At 33.7% G+C, this 21,722-nt stretch overlaps 1 protein-coding gene across 1 annotated transcript in view; it reads right to left on the bottom strand.

The window, feature by feature from the left end:
- The window catches only part of LOC131843991 (uncharacterized), a 391,676-nt gene that overhangs the window by 147,575 nt on the left and 222,379 nt on the right, over positions 1-21,722 (bottom strand). The window contains exon 8 of the mRNA XM_059192779.1: positions 1,284-1,353. Within this exon, the coding sequence (XP_059048762.1) occupies positions 1,284-1,353 (70 nt within the window). The remainder of the gene's footprint in view (positions 1-1,283; positions 1,354-21,722) is intronic.

The following is a 21,722-nucleotide window of genomic DNA, read 5'->3' as shown; positions in this document are numbered from 1 at the left end:
TAGGTATTTATATAGATGTCTATGTCTAACATTAAATGAAAATCCCGAACATGAAAACTATTGCCATGCACGCTCGTCATTCAAGTAATCGTTTAGTGAGTAATAGGCCTTGTTCAGTAAATATGATTTAACAGATGTTTTGAATTTATTTAAGGGTAATTCCAATATATCCTTTGGTATCTTATTGTAAATTTTTATACCAATTCCCATAAAAGACCTATTGACTTTTTCTAAACGATACTTGGGGACAGCAAGTTTGTCTTTAAATCTAGTATTAATATTATGAATATTGCTGTTTTTTGGAAATAAGTCAAGATTTTTATGAACATATAGGATATTTGAATATATAAATTTTATTACAGTATAGACAGTAGTTAATTATAGACAAAATGAACTTATAGCGTGCTCTAAATAATCTCTTTAAGAGGTCGCTACCAGTCAATCTAACAGCGTGGCATAGCTAGTGTTGAGTTGGTGACACTAATCCAGATAACATTATAATGACCAAAATATTAAAATAATAATTTAAATTTCAAAATTTAATTAATATTATACTCTCTGCTTTATATGCTATATTATCATTTGTGAACAACATCGCGGGAGACTGCTTGTGATATATATTTCTGCTAATATATACAAATCTCTTGTTATAGTGTTAGTTGCTTGTACTTCTCTTAAACAGTTTAACCGATTTGGATAAAAAAATATAGTCAGTTCAGTAGGTCAGAGAATAGGCTATTACTTATTATTATACCCCTATATGATAAGGGAGGATGTGGCATTAAAAAATACCCCGACGACCCTATAACGGCAGGTAACCTCCCCACGGGCCCACCCGTTCCACCCCGACCACACTTTTACACACACACACGACACCGTCCTCGCCGGCGAAGACGACGACCTCCTCCGTCCAATTCAAACGGGGATCGAAATTACGACGGCCTGAGCCGAGGTTCGAACCCCTAGTGGTGCCCTCAGACTAAAGTCGTATCCGTCAGGCAGGAGTTGGCCTTCAGCCGCTCCATAAGTCCTTCCGAGGGTTTGGAGTGCCATCTGCACTCGCCCCATAACGTCTGGTGAAGTTGTAAAGGCCAGCTACGGCCAACAGCATTAGAGTAGTCCGAAAAACAAAAAAATTCAAAAATACATGCACTCCTGAATTTTCAGTCTTCTATCACCAACCCCTATTATTTATTAACAATATTAATTTGTTTAACAAAACAACGTTTGCCGGGTCAGGTATTATATATATATGTGTATATTATAAATAAAATTAAACTTACCGTCCTAATATCACTTTCAGCACCATTTGCTAAATATTGTGTTTGCTTTAAATTCGGAGCCAGCAGTTGCCTGTAACAAAATAAATAGACATTTTTATTATACATAAAAAGCATAACTACTAAAAGCATATATTGTTGCGGCCTCCATGACAGGACTGTTTGCTGGCCGGTTATAAGACGTAACTAGGACAGACGAGACAATTGACAATATAGATATGACAAGGAAAAAGATGGACAATTACATAGAGATTTTGAATAATTATATTTTACATTTAAAACAAGCTCTCTTCTTTCATTAACAACATTTCTTAACGGTCGGCCGACTAGCAGACCGTTCATATATATTTTTTTGTATTATTTGTGTCTAATTACCAAAAAAATATGATAACATGCCATTGCTGTGGCAAAAATCGATGGGTTTAAATTATTTGATGGTAACATTTATTTGTAAACATTTGATGGTAATTGGTAACCGTCATTAAAACAAAATAACTGATATCCTTTTGTTAACTATCGTGTGACGCACCATTAATTAAAAATGGTAAAGTCAATAATCATGTAACCTGAAACGGAACGTCAGAGGCCAGAGCCAAAGTAATCTATGTGGCATTGACAAGTGGATGACGGATGATTGAACGTAGGCAGCGGGAGTTTTGGAGCGAAAGTGTTTATATTATTATAAAAATAAATAAGAGATAGGTGATTGTGAATATTGTAGGCATTGAGGTGTTTCTTCCCTGACTAATCGGCATTACGCCTAAGTCGTCAGGATACTAGTGATTTTAATACTTTGGAAGATTATTGTATACTTTGAAGTTTTTTTTTGCCAAGTTTACTGCATTCTCTATTCGAAAATTAAAATAAAATAACGTAGAAATATTATTTTAATTTCTATTTCACAAAGAACGTTACACTAACTATTATTGTATTCAAAACTGGTTGTTGTTTCGACGCTGCCAAAGCTTTGAGGAATCACATTAGCATTTTAGCATATTACCATGTTCATGATATTTTCTAGGAAATGTTTTCTTAGTGCTGGTTTTACACGACTCTTTTGAAGTTCAGAATAAGTTAGGGAATTTACGCTATATAATTTAGAAGTACTTTATATAAACTTGAAATATAAATATTACGCTTATATTTATATTCCAAGTGTACTGTGTGAATTGTTGTATTGTGTCTACAGTTTGGGGTTTCTCAAAAAAGGGTTTCTTTATGATGACCTATGCGCACGGCACACCGCGGTGCCGTACGCATAGGCCATCCTAAAGAAACCTTGGTTTATATTTCAGGCATTTATACGCTACAGTAACTATTTACCTTTAGAAAGGTACCATTTTTATTTTTATTGCCACCTACAAAACTGTAAAATTTCTGTAAACTTTCCGATGTTGGAAATATCGATAACAAACCAAACAAATACATAAAAACAAAGACAATTCACATAACGCCGTCTAGTCCCAGGCGAAGCAGAGCTTGTGTTATGGGTACTAGACAACTGATAGAAATACTCAAATACATATTCAATCCTATTTATGAATAAATGTTTGCATCGTATGGTACCATAATATTATAAAAAAAATAACCCCTAACCTAATCAAACCCGCAACATCTGAAGTAAGACGGTAAGCAAACCACTAAACCACCTATGTCTAGAATGTGATTATACAATCATTAATTATGTATGAATATAACTCTCAATTAACACTGTTAGCATCTACGCCAATTATATGGAGACGCGTTAACAGAATCATGGGCCAGTTGCTGAGGTCTATATGATTATTTAATTGAATTAGTGCAAATCGGTAGTTTGTATTCACACACTTAAACTTAAATTGTAAAGTAAGAATAAAATTATTTAAAAGAGCAACACGCAAGTTTCTTGCTCATTCTTTTTGTGATGAGACAGCATTCCGAATGAGCGGTAGATTAATGTGATGACTATTCAAAAGTACTTCAATGTAAGTTTATTTGAATGAATGATTTTCTATTCTTCTATTCTATTCTATTCTTCTTTACCATTTGCCGTGGAGACGTTGGGCCCATGGAGCCCGGAAGCCAAATTTTTTTTAACAGATATATTTCAGTGCGGCTCATCGAGGTTACTTGTGACCCGAGAGCTGGTAGCTACTTTGCCCAAAGGCTAAGTATGGCCATTCAAAGAGGCAACGCTGCCAGTACCTTGGGTACACTGCCTCGATGTGCCGCATTGGATTATAATGATTGTTTGTAATAGTCATACTTAGGATATATAATTCAAATAAACTTAAAATAAAAATAAAATAATTTTCGAAGTATATTATAATCGAGTTATCAAATTTAACACTGATTAATAAAAAAGTAAAACATTATAAAAGATAATGAGATTTAAAATATGTCAAGTTCATAGGGCAGTTGTTGAGAGAGCTATAGAATTAATATTTCTCAGAGTCAACATTCCATTGTAATTACTGTCTGTGCTAAATTCTCTATGGTTGTAATAACTGTCTGTGCTAAATTCTATGGTTGTAATTACTGTCTATGCTAAATTCTCTATGTGTGTAATAACTGTCCATGCTAAATTCTCAATGGTTGTAATTAACGTCTATGCTAAATTCTCTATGGTTGTAATAACTGTCCATGCTAAATTCTCTATGGTTGTAATTACTGTCTATGTCTGTGCTAAATTATCTATGGTTTAATTACTGTCTTTGCTAAATTCTCAATGGTTGTAATAACGGTCTATGGTAAATTCTCTATGGTTATAATAACTGTCTATGCTAAATTCTTTATGGTTGTAATAACTGTCCATGCTAAATTCTCTATGGTTGTAATAACGGTCTACGGTAAATTCTCTATGGTTATAATAACTGTCTATGCTAAATTCTCTATGGTTATAATAACTCTCTGTGTTCCAATCGAGCGGTATAGAGACAGCGAAACCTCAGTGGAGATATCATACGAGTTTGCAGCAATACGGTCCCAATCTATTGAGGCGTGAAACACGGTCTACTGAATGTATCTGGATAGCAAACATGTCGTGTAAATATATTTATTCAATAAACACAGCTTTGTGTATAAGGAATACCGCTGTACATTGGCCAGTTGTTTACGAACTGTCACTAGTTTGTTTGACTTTAACGTTTTTGACATTCTATTAATTCGAGAAGCACAAACTTTGTATTCTGTTTTATGAAAATCACACTCACAGTGGAACGTAAAATTTATATGGAAGAGTGCAAACAGTAATTTATTTTTATATTCTAATGGCATCGATGGTTTAATGATACTGTAACGGGTTCGATTCCTCGTAGAGTACAAACGTTTGAATTCATGAGTATGATTGCTTATATCGTTCGATATTCGCTGTATATAAATTATACTAACTGCGCCCGGGGTTTCTGATTGCGATATTCTGATGTATACGCTATATTACTGTAAACTTTCATCAAAATCAATTCAGTAGTTTTTGCGTGAAAGAGTAACAAACATCCATCCATACTCACAAACCTTCGAGTTTATAATTTTAATAAGATATACATTAAAATCAGTTGTACCCATAATACGAGCTCTGCTTAACTTGGGACCAGATTGTGCTGTGTGAATTGTCATTAGTCAGATATTATTATTATGATTATTATTTATTTATTTATTTATCCTTTATTGCACTATTTAAAATAGTGTACAATTGGCGAGCTTAATGCCATATGGCATTCTCTACCAGCTAAGCATTGGGTAGAAACAGAAAGCGGTTGAAGGGCAGTATTGGGAAAAGGCATACTATTTGTATTTACCTAACTTAGGTATATATATCGATAGTATTAAGCTTACATACCTATGAATATATATATACAAAAACACAACAATATATAAATAATAATAATAATAATAAATAAATATATAAATATATATACAAGAAATTACTACTATATATTTTATACGACTACGGAATGCAGTTAACACTCATCTTGTTGCTTCAGCTTATTAGTAGGTAATTCATTGGTAATACCCTGTAATACTCACTAAGAGCATGTAATTCTATAAATAAACTAGCTATTCGCCCCGGCTTCGCACGGGTGTACATATATTATATACATAAACCTTCCTCTTGAATCACTATTGTTGCAAACTCTGCACATTTTTATATATTTATTTTTCTACCAATTTTAAATGTATTTTCTTTTAGAATTGTCATATTTTTATTATTGTCACTTTTTGCCTACAACCGTTTGTACACGTACCTATCTTCATTATAAGTATTTTCCATTTTCTATCCATTGTTTGATTTATATCACACATACAGTCCACTCGTTCTATCACCTACAACTATATTAAAAGAAAACCACTTCAAAATCCGTTGCCATGTAATTTTATAAGTAAACTAACTACTCGCCCTGGCTTCGCACGGGTGTACAAGTTTTATATATATAAACCTTCCTCTTGAATCACTCTATTAAAGGAAAACCGCTTCAAAATCCGTTGCGTAGTTTTAAAAATTTAAGCATATATAGGGACAGACAGCGACAGCGACTTTGTTTTATACTATGCAATGATGATAAATTTAATAATAATAATAATATTTATTCATGATACACATTTACATTTTAATTTACTGTAGTTCTACACTAGGCTAGCAGGCCTGTATTGTAGAGACTGGAGTGACTTATTATAAAAAATATTATAAAATTTCCGTTAGTTGATATAATGTTATTGTTGCACGATTTATTAATGCATCTACCGTTTAATTTTATTTACATTGCATAACAGGATATATTAAAATATTACTGAATTCACTACACACGCCGTTTCGCTCGAGTTGTTGCTGAAAATTATTATATTGAACATTTCAGAAGTTCTCCCCTCGAAGTGAACGGACGGATATAATCTTAGACAGCAATTTTTCATACGCTATAGAATTTCCAGACGCATTCACACAAGTGATAAACTTATATCGTTTTATTTTATATTTTATTCCTTTACTAGCCACTCGGGTGTACATGTATTATATATATAAACCTTCCTCTTGAATCACTCTATCTATAAAAACAAAACCGCTTCAAAATCCGTTGCGTAGTTTGAAAGATTTAAGCATACATAGGGACAGACAGCGACAGCGGCTTTATTTTATACAATGTAATGATATATATAGATTTTTAAATCTAAAGTTATTTAATAGATAATATATTTAAGTATTAGATAATACGATTCTTTTAATAACAATGGCTTAAGCAAAGTTAGTAATAATAATAATAATAATATCAGGACAATTCTCACAGCGCCATCTAGATCCAAGTTAAGCTAGCTAAAGCTTGTGTTATGGGTACTAGATAAATGATACAAATACATAGATTCATTTTCGTAAATACGTACATATTATACGTAGAAAGCAACCAGACCGATAAAAACAATCATACTCATAAATACAAATGTTTGTGCCGGGCGAGGAATCGAACCCGTGACGATCGTAAAGCGGTGTGCTAAACCGCTGGACCACCGAGGTCGTCAAGAGTAAAGGTACATTAAAGAGATTATTTTATTATTAATGCATGATAGTGGTGCACCCTTCTGTGTTAACGGTTTACGCTGGTACTTGTGGAGGATGATAAGATGATCATGAGTCTGATCATGATCAAACCATGAACAAATGAAATGATGGGAAACCATGTAAAGATCCTGGCGTAGTACATTACTAGCAAGGGGCTTATTAGTTCACATGACTAACAATCTCTTCCCCTTACATTAAAGGGTTGTCCCACAGAACGTTTTAATTTATGTCCTGTCCCACAGAGTCTCAGAATGGGACAGTTTATTTTCAAGAAACATTATGTTTGTAGTTTTTGTTCCAACATATTCTACAGGATTAATTTTTTAAATATATTTAGAGATAGTTCAGTTTAATTTTAGATACATGTTAAGTACATAGATGTATTTTATTTACGTAGCTCTGTGCGACTTTTAACAACTATTAATTTGTGGTAATTGCAATACTTGACCTATCTATATTTCGCTAAGTTTGACTACAACATTCCAATATCTCTGTTTGTTAACGATGTTTCCATCAGTCATAGTCAGAAATATAATATTACACATGTTTTTTGAGTATCGGCCAGATTTCAACTCAAGCAATTGTAGATTTCAAACATTACTCTAAAAGTTTTAAACTTATCTAACTTGTTTATAACTTGATAAATGCTTGTGAACAGAGATAGAGTTCTTCCGTTTCCGTTTCCGCTTCCGCTGTCGCTTGTGAGTTGTGCTGACATATTTGTTTGGTATATTCGACATGTTTCTCCTGTCACCCGAGGCCAGGTTATGGCTTGCAAAATCACGTCGTGTTCAGACTAGACGTAAATCTCTCCGGGGCACATTCTAAAGCTTTTTTTGCGGTTTACACTTTGTACTCTCCATTTTGTTCCGGTTTGATCTTGTGATGGAAATTTTCTGTCATGTATTTTCATGTTTGTATGAGACAGCTCTTTGTATTTTTCATTACAGAGTAAGTTTAACGTACACTTTTTATGTTTTAAGGATAAATATTGCGTTTTAATTATTCTAAGTTCTAATTTACGTTTCAAATTAAATTATTTTAAAATTATTTGTGTTAAAACAAGTGTCTCAATGGTTTAGAACTCTACAGGATTAGGACACCGTCTTAAAGTCGCGGGTTCAACTCTAGCAAGTGACATATGACATATTTATGACTACGCTTATTTATATTTATACGTATATTAAGAATGGAGAATAATATACGTATATAATTATCTTTTATTTTAACAAATTCTGATTTGAGACTAGATGGCGCTGTATGATTTATTCTAGATTATTATATTGATATATTTATGAAGCTGAAATTACCTGTTGAAGAGCGTTAAACTCGTCTGTATAAATATGAACAGCACTACCGATATGACGTTGTATAATATTTAAACTAAAAACTATATATAATAATAAATAACCCTAGAAACTCAACAGAGCGCCATCTAGTCCCACAGTAAACAGAGCTTGTACTATAGGTAATAGACAACTGATATAAATACTTTTTTTTTAAATAAATATACAATATACATAGAAAACACCCAGACCGATGCAAACAATTATACTCATGAAAACATAATATTTGCACCGTGCGACGAATCGAACCCACGACTGTAAGTAACGCGGCTAAACCGCTACACTACCGAGGCCGTCCAATATACTACTAGCTTAGTATGTAACGCATATAGAAAATTATAAATTTATAAACAAACCAAAGCCGTCGAATATACTACTAGCTTAGTATGTAACGCATATAGAAATTTATAAACAAACCAAAATGAAACCACGTAATGTATATTAAAATACTTCACACGTGCAAACCATACTTCCAAAGTTGGTAACTTTAAATTCAAATCTCAAAGTTGGTAAACCTTTCCATGTGAATGTATTTACAGGATTTCTCCGTCTATGAACACGTATCTATGGAACAAAGCAAATAACACACGTGTTAAGTAGTATTGTTAAGTGTGAGGTTTTGGTATTCTTGGTTGGTAATAAAAGGGCTTTAGTAGGTAAAAGGTTTTCCTGAATTGTCACTAGTCTCTACGTTTCATTTATAAGATGTTACTGTACATGACTAAATATATACACAGTCTTGCCTAGATTGTGTGGGATATTCCTGAGTTTAAACTCTAAGATCGTACGTTCAAATCTGCTCAACAGCAAAACAAAATAATGTTTTATAACCCTGGATACTTCATACAACATAATTTTATCCGACTGCAACCAAAAAATACTTTTTTTACTATGGCGTTTCACATAGCGCCATATAGTCCCAAGCTAAGCAGAGCTAGTGTTATGGGTACTAGACAGAATAGAAATAATTATACACATTTTTGCAATTACACGCGTATTATACATAGAAAACATCCAGCCCGATTCAGAAAATTCTCGTGAATGTTTGTATCGTGCTAGGAATTGAACCTGCGACTGCGAAGCAAAGGGGTGTGCTAAACTGCTAGATCACCGTCACCGTCGAATTGCTTTACAAGAGAAATTATGAGCGTTATATGCAAGTTCTTTGCTTATTCCAAATGTTGTGATGACTTATGTTAGATATATCAACTCTATGTACTAGTAAAAGTATGTATTATAATAAAATAACAACTATATAACATTAATTTAACTATGTCTCTAACACAATTCACTTTAGCAATTAAAATACAACCAGCACATCCTGTGCTCAAAGACCGAATGCCGCAGCCTTTTTTTTTTTATCTTTCGGACTACTCTAATGCTGTTGGCCGTAGCTGGCCTTTACAGCTTCACCGGACGTTATGGGGCGAGTGCAGATGGCACTCCAAACCCGCGGAAGTACTTATGGAGCGGCTGAAGGCCAACTCCTGCCTGACGGATACGACTTTAGTCTGAGGGCACCACTAGGGGTTCGAACCTCGGCTCAGGCCGTCGTAATTTCGATCCCCGTTTGAATTGGACGGGGGATCGATCGGAGGGGTGCCGCGGCTTACAAAAACCCTCCCTTTTATACAGAGAAGATATGAGTGGGGGTTATATGCAACTAGTTTAACGATACCGAGTAATAATGAAACTACCTTCTTTTAATATAAAATATCAGATTTTTCGACAATATCGATGTGAACGCTAACACTAAATGTATATTTAAAACTAACTCTCCGGTGATGGAAATACTTATATTCATCAAATAATTGTCGGTATATTCGCCCCCCTATCATGTTGCATTCTATATACCCCCTGAGTTTTGTACACCACTACAGATGATAACGCCTCTGCCTACCCCATTTTTCGAGACAGTTGTGAAGTTTTAATATTCTTATCTACAATAGAATATATAGATCTATATCTATGAAATTAAATATTGTAATGGGTGAAAACTGTAATTGGTACAGTTTATGCTGTAAATAATATAAATGACGTAGTGGAGTAACTTGAAATAGTCATACTCGCTATAAAGTTCAAACTTGTGGCGGCGTGATGGGCCGGGTCTATGTGCTCCCTCTAATATGGTTGAGTCATCCGTCATACTCGTGAACGGGTGCTGCTTGTGGGGACTGGTCTGTTCAGGTTGCGAACACTGATTAGATTTTTTGATTTTGTTTATTTTTTTACATAGCATATGCTGGTGGTCACTCTATTCTCCCAAATTTGAATTTAAATGAAATAGTATTATTGTAAATATGTACAACATTAAAAAAAAATACGAGCTTAGTTTCTTGTCAGTTCTTCTCATCTCGAAATCATTCCGAACTGACGGTAGATTTGACATATCATAAGAGTCTGTAATAGACCTACGTGAATAAAGATATTTTGAATTTGAATTTGAAAGATCACACCCTAAATTAACAATTACAATTCTTATTAACACAACTGACGTGGGCAGCACCGCGAGATATAATTAGTATTTTGTTTTATACTATGATTATGGAAAACAAGCATACGGCCTATCTGATGATAAACGCTTACGCCTATAGGCGCTTGAGACACTGCTGTTACCGACCCGTATAATAAATTTTGTTGCAACGAAAATAAAAAATAGATCACCTGGCAACACACAAGTAGAGGATGAAAGTTTGAGCAGACGACCTCACGGATCTCATCTATATATATAAATAAAATTGGAGTGTCTGTTTGTAATATTGAAATAACCGTTTTTACTACATGCATATGAATATAAATACGGTACATATTTTTTTTTTTTTTTTACAATTTCTGTGAGCCTGTTTGTTCCGGCTAATCTCTGAACTCTCTGGACCGATTTTGACGGGACTGTTATTGGCTGGTAGCTGATGTAATAAGGAGTAACTGAGGCTACCTTTATTTTAGTAAAACAATATTCCACGCGGACGAAGTCGCGTGTACAACTAGTACATAATACAATAATAATCTCAGAACAATTCACACAGCGCCATCTAGACCCAAGTTAACTAGCTAAAGCTTGTGTTATGGGTACTAGATAACTGATACTAATACATAGGTTTTTAAATACATACATATTATACATAGAAAACACCCAGACTGATACAAATAACTCATGAAATAAATGTTTGTGCCATACGAGAAATCGAACCCGCGACTCGGAGCAAGGCCGTGTGCTAAACTAATAGACCACCGAGGTCGTCAGTTCAGATACGTCCAGAGATACTATAGCAGAAAGGAATGGGCAGGTATATTACTTACCTTCGTGGTAACCGGGAATTCTCGCTATCTCGACTAAGTACTTCCACATAATCAAGATCGAACTTCACTTAGGTAAGTTCGTTTAATCTTACAATTACATTCCCTAGTTCTTTGTGGAACAAAAGATCTTGTCATCTATTCTGATTGGAGAACAAAGCAATTAGTGTAATTGGAGATTGTACTTTATGACTATCTACTTTTACTTGTTTCATTATTATAACATTAGAATTTAACATTGTTTTTCTAAAATAAAAGTAGCCTAATTACATCAACTACCTGCCAAAAAAAGTTCCGTCAAAATCAGTCCAGCCATTACAGACATAAAAAAATTGTAAAAAATATTATTTTGGTGTTTGTACCGTATTAATATTCATATGCGTGTAGTAAAAAATGGTTATTTCAATATTACAAACAGACACCCTAATTTCTTTATATGTATAGATAAATACATGATGCTGTACCACGATCTTTAAGATTGCCTCCTCTCAGTGTACCAGCCCTCAGCCCATGTTAATTCTACCCTGGGGTCACCACTTAATATGATAATCAGCCCATTACCAGTTCAAATACAAGGCCTTCAATGAGAAAAGGTTAGACAGGTAAACTGTTGAGACTTACAGTCAGTTAAATCTATTTTTTTTTATTTACTTATCTAATTACTAACATAGATATGAAATAATAATAAAATCTAAATATATGTAACTCAAAGGTGACTGATACAGTGATCTATCAACGCACAGCCCAAACCACTGGACGGATCGGGCTGAAATTTGGCATGCAGGTAGATGTTATGACGTAGGCATCAACTAAGAAAGGATTTTTGTTAATTCTACCCCCAAGGGGATAAAATAAGGGATGAAAGTTTGTAGAAGTTAATTTATACATAAAGCTACTATGACGTAGGCATCCACTAAGAATTTAATAAATTCCACCCCTAGGGGATAAGTTAACGCGACGTCATAGTAGATTTATAATAAAGTCTCAATCGGCTCGATCGATTATAAAATTGTCAAAGTATAATAAATAAGTTTAAGAATAGAAAGTAAATTATTTAGGAATAACGTCATAACATCTACCTGCATGCCAAATTTCAGCCCGATCCGTCCAGTGGTTTGGGCTGTGCGTTGATAGATCACTATGTCAGTCAATTTTGTGTTATATATATATAGATACTGTGACACGATTAGATTGGTAAATATTTAATATTTATTTATTTAACTTCAATGCACTAAAAAGTGTATACATGGCTGACATCTTGCGGCGCTATCTACCAGGCAACCATGAGTGGTGCAAAGATTGTTGGGGATGCACTAATATAAATGAGTCAAAAAAAAATCACTTAGTTTTTTTTCAACTTTAAACAATCATATAATTGAATCGACATCCAACGAGACATCTTTAAATAAGCGGCCCGATTAAAGCAATGGACAAAGTTTTTTCGCCGCGTACCTACAACTTTGGGAAGCGCTGGACGTAGACACAGGAGAAGTTCTCAAAGAGCCGAAACTTTGGGAGTACCGAGTAATGAAGAAAAAACTTCGGCGAACGTGAAAATAGAGGAAATAGCCTTCAGTCTATTTAAGCTTAATGTCGCAAAATAATAATAATAATAATAATCTCAGGACAATTCACACAGCGCCATCTAGACCCAAGTTAAGCTAGCTAAACCTTGTGTTATGGGTACTAGAGACTGATATAAATACATAGATACATTTTTTTTCGTAAATATATGCATATTATACATAGAAAATACCCAGACCGATACATACAATCATACTCAGGAATACAAATGTTTGTGCCGTGCGAGGAATCGAACCCGCGACCATCGGAGGTAAGGCGGTGTGCTAAACCACTAGACCACCGAGGCCGTCAAAATATAATGTTTTTTTTTTATTGGAATGGATTTTTATGTCACTGGATAACAAGCAAATGGCCTTCTTTGTGGTAAGTTGTATGCATAAGCAGAGCTACTGACATAATTATATGAGTATTTCAATCAAAACCTATTATTTTAAGTGTTATATTAAAACGTCGAATGATCGAATTCATTCGTTTTTTATTGCACTCAATATAAATTATTACATAGTGTAAATACCTTATATATAAAATTCTCGTGTCACAGTTTTCGTTCCCATACACCTCCGAAACGGCTTGACCGATTCTCATGGAATTTTGTGAGCGTATTGAGTAGGTCTGAGAATCGGCCAACATCTATTTTTCATCCCCTTAAATGTTAGGGGTAGTCCACCCCTAAATTTTTATTTTTTATTTTTAGTCAAAATTTTATTTTCTATTTTTTTTTTATGATACAACATACAAAAATACATACAATCCTAAATTTTCACCCTTTTGTCATCAACCCCTATTTTTTTATCTTCTTCTTCTTCTTCTTTCAGCATATATATGTCCACTGCTGGACGTATGCCTCTTGCACAATTTTCCACTTCAGTCTGTCTGTGGCGTGTCTTGTCCAGGTCGGTCCTGCCGTCTTCCTGATATCATCGGACCATCTGGCAGTTGGTCTGCCTACGCTTCTGCTTCCCAACCTAGGTCGCCACATTAAGGATCTGTATGTCCATCTGTTGTCTTTGCTTCGGCATACATGACCAGCCCAACGCCACTTTAGCTGCGCGATTCATTGGATGATGTCGGTAACTCCAGTGCGCCTTCTGATCTCAGTATTCCGCAGTCTGTCTCGTAGGGAGATACCGAGCATAGATCGCTCCATTGCTCTTTGGGTGACTTGTAGCTTGTTGACCCTTTCGGCGGTTAGAGTCACGTATTTTTTTATAGCGTTATTAATTTATACGGCGAAACAACGTTTGCCGGGACAGCTAGTAATATATATATATATATATATATACATATATGCAGTATGCAAATATACGCTTCTAATTCATATTGTCAATATTGAAATATAATCGTATGACGTCACAGCGCTTTTTCAATCGCTCGTGATGACGTCGACAACGACCACATCGCTCACGCACTTAGGATGCGGTGCAAGTGTTAAGCGATTCACCGATAAGTCGACGGTTGTGTTATAAAAATGTCCCAATTTTATATACAAATACCAAATTATCCTATAACATTTTCTAGGTTTGCTGGAAGAAATCTCTTTTTAGAGATAACCTCACCTTTGTACATTACTTTTATTTTATTACAGTTTTTTTTCCTGTATGTGTACAATAAAGAATAAACAGCAAATAGTTATGAAATACATTTATTATATAACTAGCTGTGCCCGCGACTTCGTCTGTGTATTACCTTGACAAAATGAAGAAAAAATATTCATTACTTTAATAAAAAAAAACCCAATACAAAAATGATGAAAACCATACAATTGTCCGATGACAAATTTTCATCTCCCCTTACAACCTCGTACAACCTTTTTCGCTTTAAAAAGTAGCCTATGTCCTTTCTTATGGTCTAGACTAACCGTGTGCCAAATTTCATTTAAATTGGTTCAGTAGTTTTTGAGTGAAAGTGAGACAGACAGACAGAGTTACTTTCGCATTTATAATATTAGTAAGGATATTTATTATATAATATGATAAATAAAGTTATTACACCTTTATTTATCCATTACTTAGTTCAGTTACTTAAATAATTGGCGGATGGTAATTCATTATATTATTTTATTTAATTATTTAAACTAAGAGGCTTCAAAGTCTTGATCACCGACGTAAAGTAGCTTGTCTATCGGTGTTCTATAGGCTCCATTTTGGCGAATGTGCTCAAGAACTGCACAACCTCATTCCTCCAGCACCGTTCCATCAACGTACAACAAGACGTAGAGAGCGGCTCCACCCCTACACTATTGACATCCCAGCTGCTCGAACTAACCGTTTTGCATCATCTTTCCTTATGAGAGCAGCTAAGGAGTGGAACTCTCTACCAACGTCTATTTTTCCTGCCTCTTACAACATGGTCTTTCAAGTCAAGAGACGCACTATTGGCACGTAACAGCTTAGACCACATCATCACTTAACATCAGGTGAGATTGCGGTCAAACGCGCTCAAATTATGATATAAAAAAAAAAAAAAAACTGCTCAAATATCCAAATAAAATATTAATAAAAATTAAATTTAGGTAAACATAGCGGGCTTGAGACCTTGAAGCATTATTTGAAGTGTACTTAGTTTATAGTGTAACAAAAGAAGTAAAAAAAAATCTTCATAAATTTATTCATACTTTGTTGTGGAATGAAATAAAGTATTGTAAAAATTGATTTCCGCTCCCGCTGCCGCTCGTGTTTGTACCCCACACGCTACACTTATGGCAGACACCATCAATAAAGTGTGTATGTGTAATACAGCGGTGTAAGCTTACATTACGCGTGCTGTAAGCTCGGTTTATGTAAATATGCTCACATACCGTTCAAAACTATTACGGTCCATGACACACTATTGAAATCGACCTGTCTACATTGTTTTGTTCAAATTCTGAATATATATGTGTTTCTTTTTATACATCATGTTTTCATATATCTTATATATAAAATTCTCGTGTCACAGTTTTCGTTCCCATACTCCTCCGAAACGGCTTGACCGATTCTCATGGAATTTTGTGAGCGTATTGAGTAGGTCTGAGAATCGGCCAACATCTATTTTTCGTCCCCCTAAATGTTAGGGGTAGTCCAACCCTAAATTTTTTTTTTATTTTTTTAGACAAAATTTTTAGTTTCTATTTTTTTATGATACAACATACAAAAATATATACAATCCTAAATTTTCACCCTTCTATCATCAACCACTATTTTTTTATAGCGTTATTAATTTATATGGCAAAACAACGTTTGCCGGGACAGCTATTATCTATATATTGATATGATTTAGTATACATACATTTATTTATTTATTAAACTTATTTGTTTGTTTGAACAACAATAGTTGTTCATGCACTGAATTTTCATTTAATGTTAGACATAGACACCTATATAAAAATACATTGTAAATAAACTGGCTTTAAAAAAAAAAAATTCAATTGAGTTTCTTGCCAGTTCTTCTCAATTGGATCTATATACCGAACATGGACGGTAGGGAAAAAATAAAATTATAATGTAAAAATTTGACGTTCATAAGCGGCTAAAATGTCCTACATGAATAAATGATTTTTGAATTTCAATTTGAACGTAGGTGCATATGGCGGACTCAACACCTTGAGGCATTTATTCCCATATGTAACTTTATTATATAATAATACCTGGGACAGATCTGCTTTGTTTTTTTTTTATTATTTTATTTTGAAGAATATACTATGTACTTGTGTGTATCATAATGATAATTAAAATACTTATTTAAAACGTAGCGTACAACTAAGACTGACTGACTTCCGAGCTCCTAACAAAATGCATTACTGTTATAACTACAAGTATGTAGTTAGTCAGTTAGTTAGTTTATTAGTTACCATACTCCTCTGAAACGGCTTGATTTTTATGAAATTCTATATGTATATTCAATAGGTCTTAGAATCGGTACTATCTATTTTTCGTACCCCTAAGTGATAAGGATTGTCCAACCCTTATTTATTTTTTTTATAAATTGGCATTAAAATATATAAAACGCTAAATCTTCACCCTTCTATTACCAACCCCTATTTTTAATAGCGATTTTAATTTATACGACAAAACAACGTTTGCGGGATCAGCTAGTATATACGAGTATATGAATAAATCCCCATAAATTTTGACCCTTCATCACCAGCCCCTATTTTTCAATAGCGATTTTTATTAATATAGCAAAATAACGTTTGCCTGGACAGCTAGTATATATATACATAAATAGACCTCGCATTAGTTCATGGCGAGTACCGGACTTAACTAAACAGTCCATATCTTTTCTGATTAAATTCGTCGACGAGTACGATATCGTATACGAGTCCGTAGGAGATTTCCCCGGGGTGAGCCACTGGATGTATCGTATGTTTGTTGGTCTTTAACGTTTAGAGGTGTCGACGCCGTCCCCTAGCTCGAACTCCTGTATCGTAGAATACAAACATACACATTTTCATTAACCATTGCCAGCTCATCGGGCAGTTTGTACATATGTCAGTTTACTGAATTTTTGTAATTTAGAATTAGGAATGGTTTTTTTAAATTAATAAACTATTAAGTGTGGGTATCGTAGAATACAAACATACACATTTTCATTAGCCATTGCCAGCTCACCGGACAGTTTACATATGTCAGTTTACTGATTTTTTGTAATATAGAATTAGTAATTGTTTTGTTATATTAATAAACTATTAAGTGTGGGTATCGTAGAATACAAACATACACATTTTCATTAGCCATTGCCAGCTCACCGGGCAGTTTGTACATATGTCAGTTTACTGATTTTTTGTAATTTAGAATTAGTAATTGTTTTGTTAAATTAATAAACTATTAAGTGTGGGTATCGTAGAATACAAACATACACATTTTCATTAGCCATTGCCAGCTCACCGGGCAGTTTGTACATATGTCAGTTTACTGATTTATTGTAATTTAGAATTAGTAATTGTTTTGTTAAATTAATAAACTATTAAGTGTGGGTATCGTAGAATACAAACATACACATTTTCATTAACCATTGCCAGCTCACCGGGCAGTTTACTGAATTTTTGTATTTTTTTTTCATTCGAATTAGGAATTGTTTTGTTCAATTCATAAACTATTAAGTATGAGTATATATATGTGTTCATTACCTGCACCACTTACTCTTTTTGTTATTTTATGTTACTTTCTCTATCCAAATGTAATCTGGAAGAGATTGTTTGATTAGTCATAAGTGCGCCTTTTTTGTCAGTTTATGTAGATTTATTATTTTCTGTATTTGGTGTAATAAATAAAATAAAAAATAAAATAATTTTTTATCTGTTAAGAATATTATAAATATATTTTTTCAATTATTCCCACTCGAACAAACCTGGTTCTAGTGGTTATAAATAGAAGAAATATATAAATAACCTAATAGTAGTGTCTACAGCATGGAAATGTTTACCCTCATATGTTATTTAATAATAACAACGTTTATTGGAGTATGGTAGAGTTCGTAAAGGCGAACAGCGTGGACCAAAAAGGATTTGCTATAGAACGAGTAATAGAATAGAAATAGCAAAAAAATATTTTTATTGAACTAAACTTCATGTAAACACTTTTTAACAGGTATATTTTTTAAATTCTATCACTCATTCTGAACTCAGACTCATCACAGTATGAATGAGGAAGGACTTGCGTGGTGCTCTTTTGAATAAATGTTATACTTAATAACAAGTAGGATTCTCGTATAATCCTAGATCGCATGCGATAATGCAAAAAAAAACGCTACGCACTAATTCTTTATGCAATCCGATAATATTATCAGTGTTATGAATTTTAAGTTTTTTTGCTACAAAAATAGTATTATCATTTACAACTTCACTTTTATACAAAGAAAGTTTTTTATACGATATTTGAGGAACTATGGAAAGGGCTTTTACTATATACACTAAGCAAGCCATACTATTTTAAAAATAAAAATAAAAACAAATATATTTTAATAATAACACAGGACAGTTCACACAACGCCATCTAGTCGTAAGCTAACCAGAGCTTGTGTTATAATTACTAGTGTTAAAGTATTATAATCCATGTAACAAAATTGAAACTCGCTAACGTTTCGTTTTGTAGAAAGTCCATATGTATTTTACTTCATAATATTTTTTGGCCCCTCCGATCGATCCCCCGTCTAATTCAAACGGGGATCGAAATTATGACGGCATGAGCCGAGGTTCGAACCCCTAGTGGTGCCCTCAGACCAAATTGAAACTCGCTAATGTTTCGTTTTCTGCACTTGTAGAAAGTCCATATGTATTTTACTTTATAACATTTTTTGTACCTGTATTTGAAACCGACCAATAAACCTTATATACACGAGTGTAGTGTTTTGGTTTATAGTACCCTTAGGACCTTGTGGTTTTAACAACTAGATAATTCTCATGTAAACGCAAGCACAACAAATATTGCTTCCAACAGAACTTCATTATATTTATCTTTAACTTCTGCTTACCCCATTTAGTAATATAGTCGTAAACATATTTTATAACTACCTAAATTGGTCATAGAGATACCTTACGCTAACTCAATAGAGTATACACTTTTCAGTTGGGTTGATATCAAAGTCGACCCGTTGCCATGGCAACCGGTGTCCTTTCAGATTACCCGGAGCGTGACTAACGTTGCCTTAGGTAAGGTAAGGTACATACTGTACATAGAATCGTGAGGTTTGCGGTCATGTATGGGTTGGTAAAATTGATGTGTCACTTGGACTATTATGGGACTTTTGATGATGATAATAATGATTACAATTTGTATAGTGTTCGAAATTCGTTTGTAATAAATGAAACATGAAATATTATTTACCACTAGCTCAGCAATATTTACCACTAGCTTTTTCCCGCGGCTTCGCTCGCGTTAATTTATCCCCTTAGGGGTGGAATTTATCAAAATCGTTTCTTAGGCGATGCCAACGTCATAGTAGCTTTATGCATGCAAAGCTGCATCGGCTCTCAGCCCGATCGGTTTAAAATTGACAAAGTTTCATACTAACTTTCATCCCCTATTATAAAATAGGGGATGAAAGTTAGTATGAAATATTTGATTAATTCTACCCCTTGAGGGTACAATTAATCAAAATCCTTCATTTCTTAGCGGATGTCTACGGCATAACATCTACCTGTATGCCAAATTTCAGCCCGATCCGTCTAGTGGTTTGGGCTGTGCGTTGATAGATCACTACGTCAGTCACCTTTGAGTTATATATATTTAGATATAGGCAAGGAATTTATGTGAAAATATTAGTTTTACTCAAACATTCTCGTACACTAAAAATTACCAAGTGATAACCAATTGTTTAGTTTGTGTTTGAACAATGTATGTGATCTCAATTCAAATGTATTGATCTCAATGTCTTGGAAGTTTAAACTTTCTTAAAAATACAAATAGTCCATTGTACCAGCAAAAACAATTAAACAAAAGAGTATATATGTGTGTGGGATGTTTTTGTTACTGATTTAAAGTATTTTTTATGGATCATTTATTAAAAAATATATAAACCACTAGCTGACCCTGCAAACATTAAAAAATTTAACATAAAAAATTTAATTGCTATTAAAACTTGGAGTTGATGGTAGAACTCTAAAAATTTAGAAATTTTAGAATAGAATAGAATAATAAATCATTTATTAAAATAAACTAACATTAAAGCACTTTTGAATAGTCATTATTTCATTTTTTTTAATCTACCGCTCATTCGGAAAGCTGTCTCATCACGAGAAGAATGAGAAAGAAACTTGCGTGTTGCTCTTTTAAATAATTTTGATTTTATTTTACATCTTTAAGTTGAAGTGTGTGAATACAAACTAGCAACTGGCACTAATTCAATTAAATATTCAAATAGAGAAAATATTAAATATACAACCAATTAGTTGAGTAACTAAATAAGAGGAAATCAGTCGTAATGATTAGAGCACATCAGTTCCTGCAAGCAGCACTCGTTCTCGTATGACGTATAAGTGGTCTATTGCGCTCGACCATATTTTAGGGAACTCATTAAATAATATACAACAATTTTTTTTTAATTATATTCCATTTATAAAATTCAAAATACCAATTCCAAATTCGAATTTTAAATGACAACCGTTATATTGTTGTTACAAAGGAAATGCTAACAAGTTCCGGAAGGGAACTAGGTCCGTGTTGTAACAAAGCCACTACGTTACGTTAACAATAACGTTTTCGTTAGCGAACTATCGTTTACTTGTAGCTAATTCTGCTGGTAACCGAACACATAATAATTCTGTGCATTAATTAGCTGGTGCCTTGTTTAGGTTTGCGCTGAACACGCCCAGCATCCAACTTGTGATTAACGAGCGAAGCGCTTGTAGGGTTGTCGACTGCAACATTTTTGTGTATGGTTTCATTTATCTTTGACTAGAGCAAACTGGACTCACTCAGATGAATTTGTTGCAGATTTTTTTTAATATTGCTTATATGCTCCTAATATTATACGCTATAGATGTGGAAGTTTGTAAGTGTCTATGTATGGATGTTTGTTACTCTTTCACGCAAAAACTGCTGAACAGATTTTAATGAAACTTTACAATAGTATAGCTTATATGGAGTAACACATAGGCTATAAATCCCATGCCAGTTAATGATGTAATTTTCTGTAAAAGAAAGATGGAGTTTATGTATAATACATACACAAACCTTAAAAGTATAATAAAAAACAAATTGTGATAAAAAA

This window comes from Achroia grisella, unplaced genomic scaffold (assembly GCF_030625045.1).
Source record: "Achroia grisella isolate CSIRO2021 unplaced genomic scaffold, CSIRO_AGI_Agris_v1 utg3600, whole genome shotgun sequence".
Classification (NCBI taxonomy): Eukaryota; Metazoa; Arthropoda; class Insecta; order Lepidoptera; family Pyralidae; genus Achroia; species Achroia grisella.
Note: the sequence above shows the minus strand (reverse complement) of the source record. Positions and strands in the feature narration are given on the sequence as shown.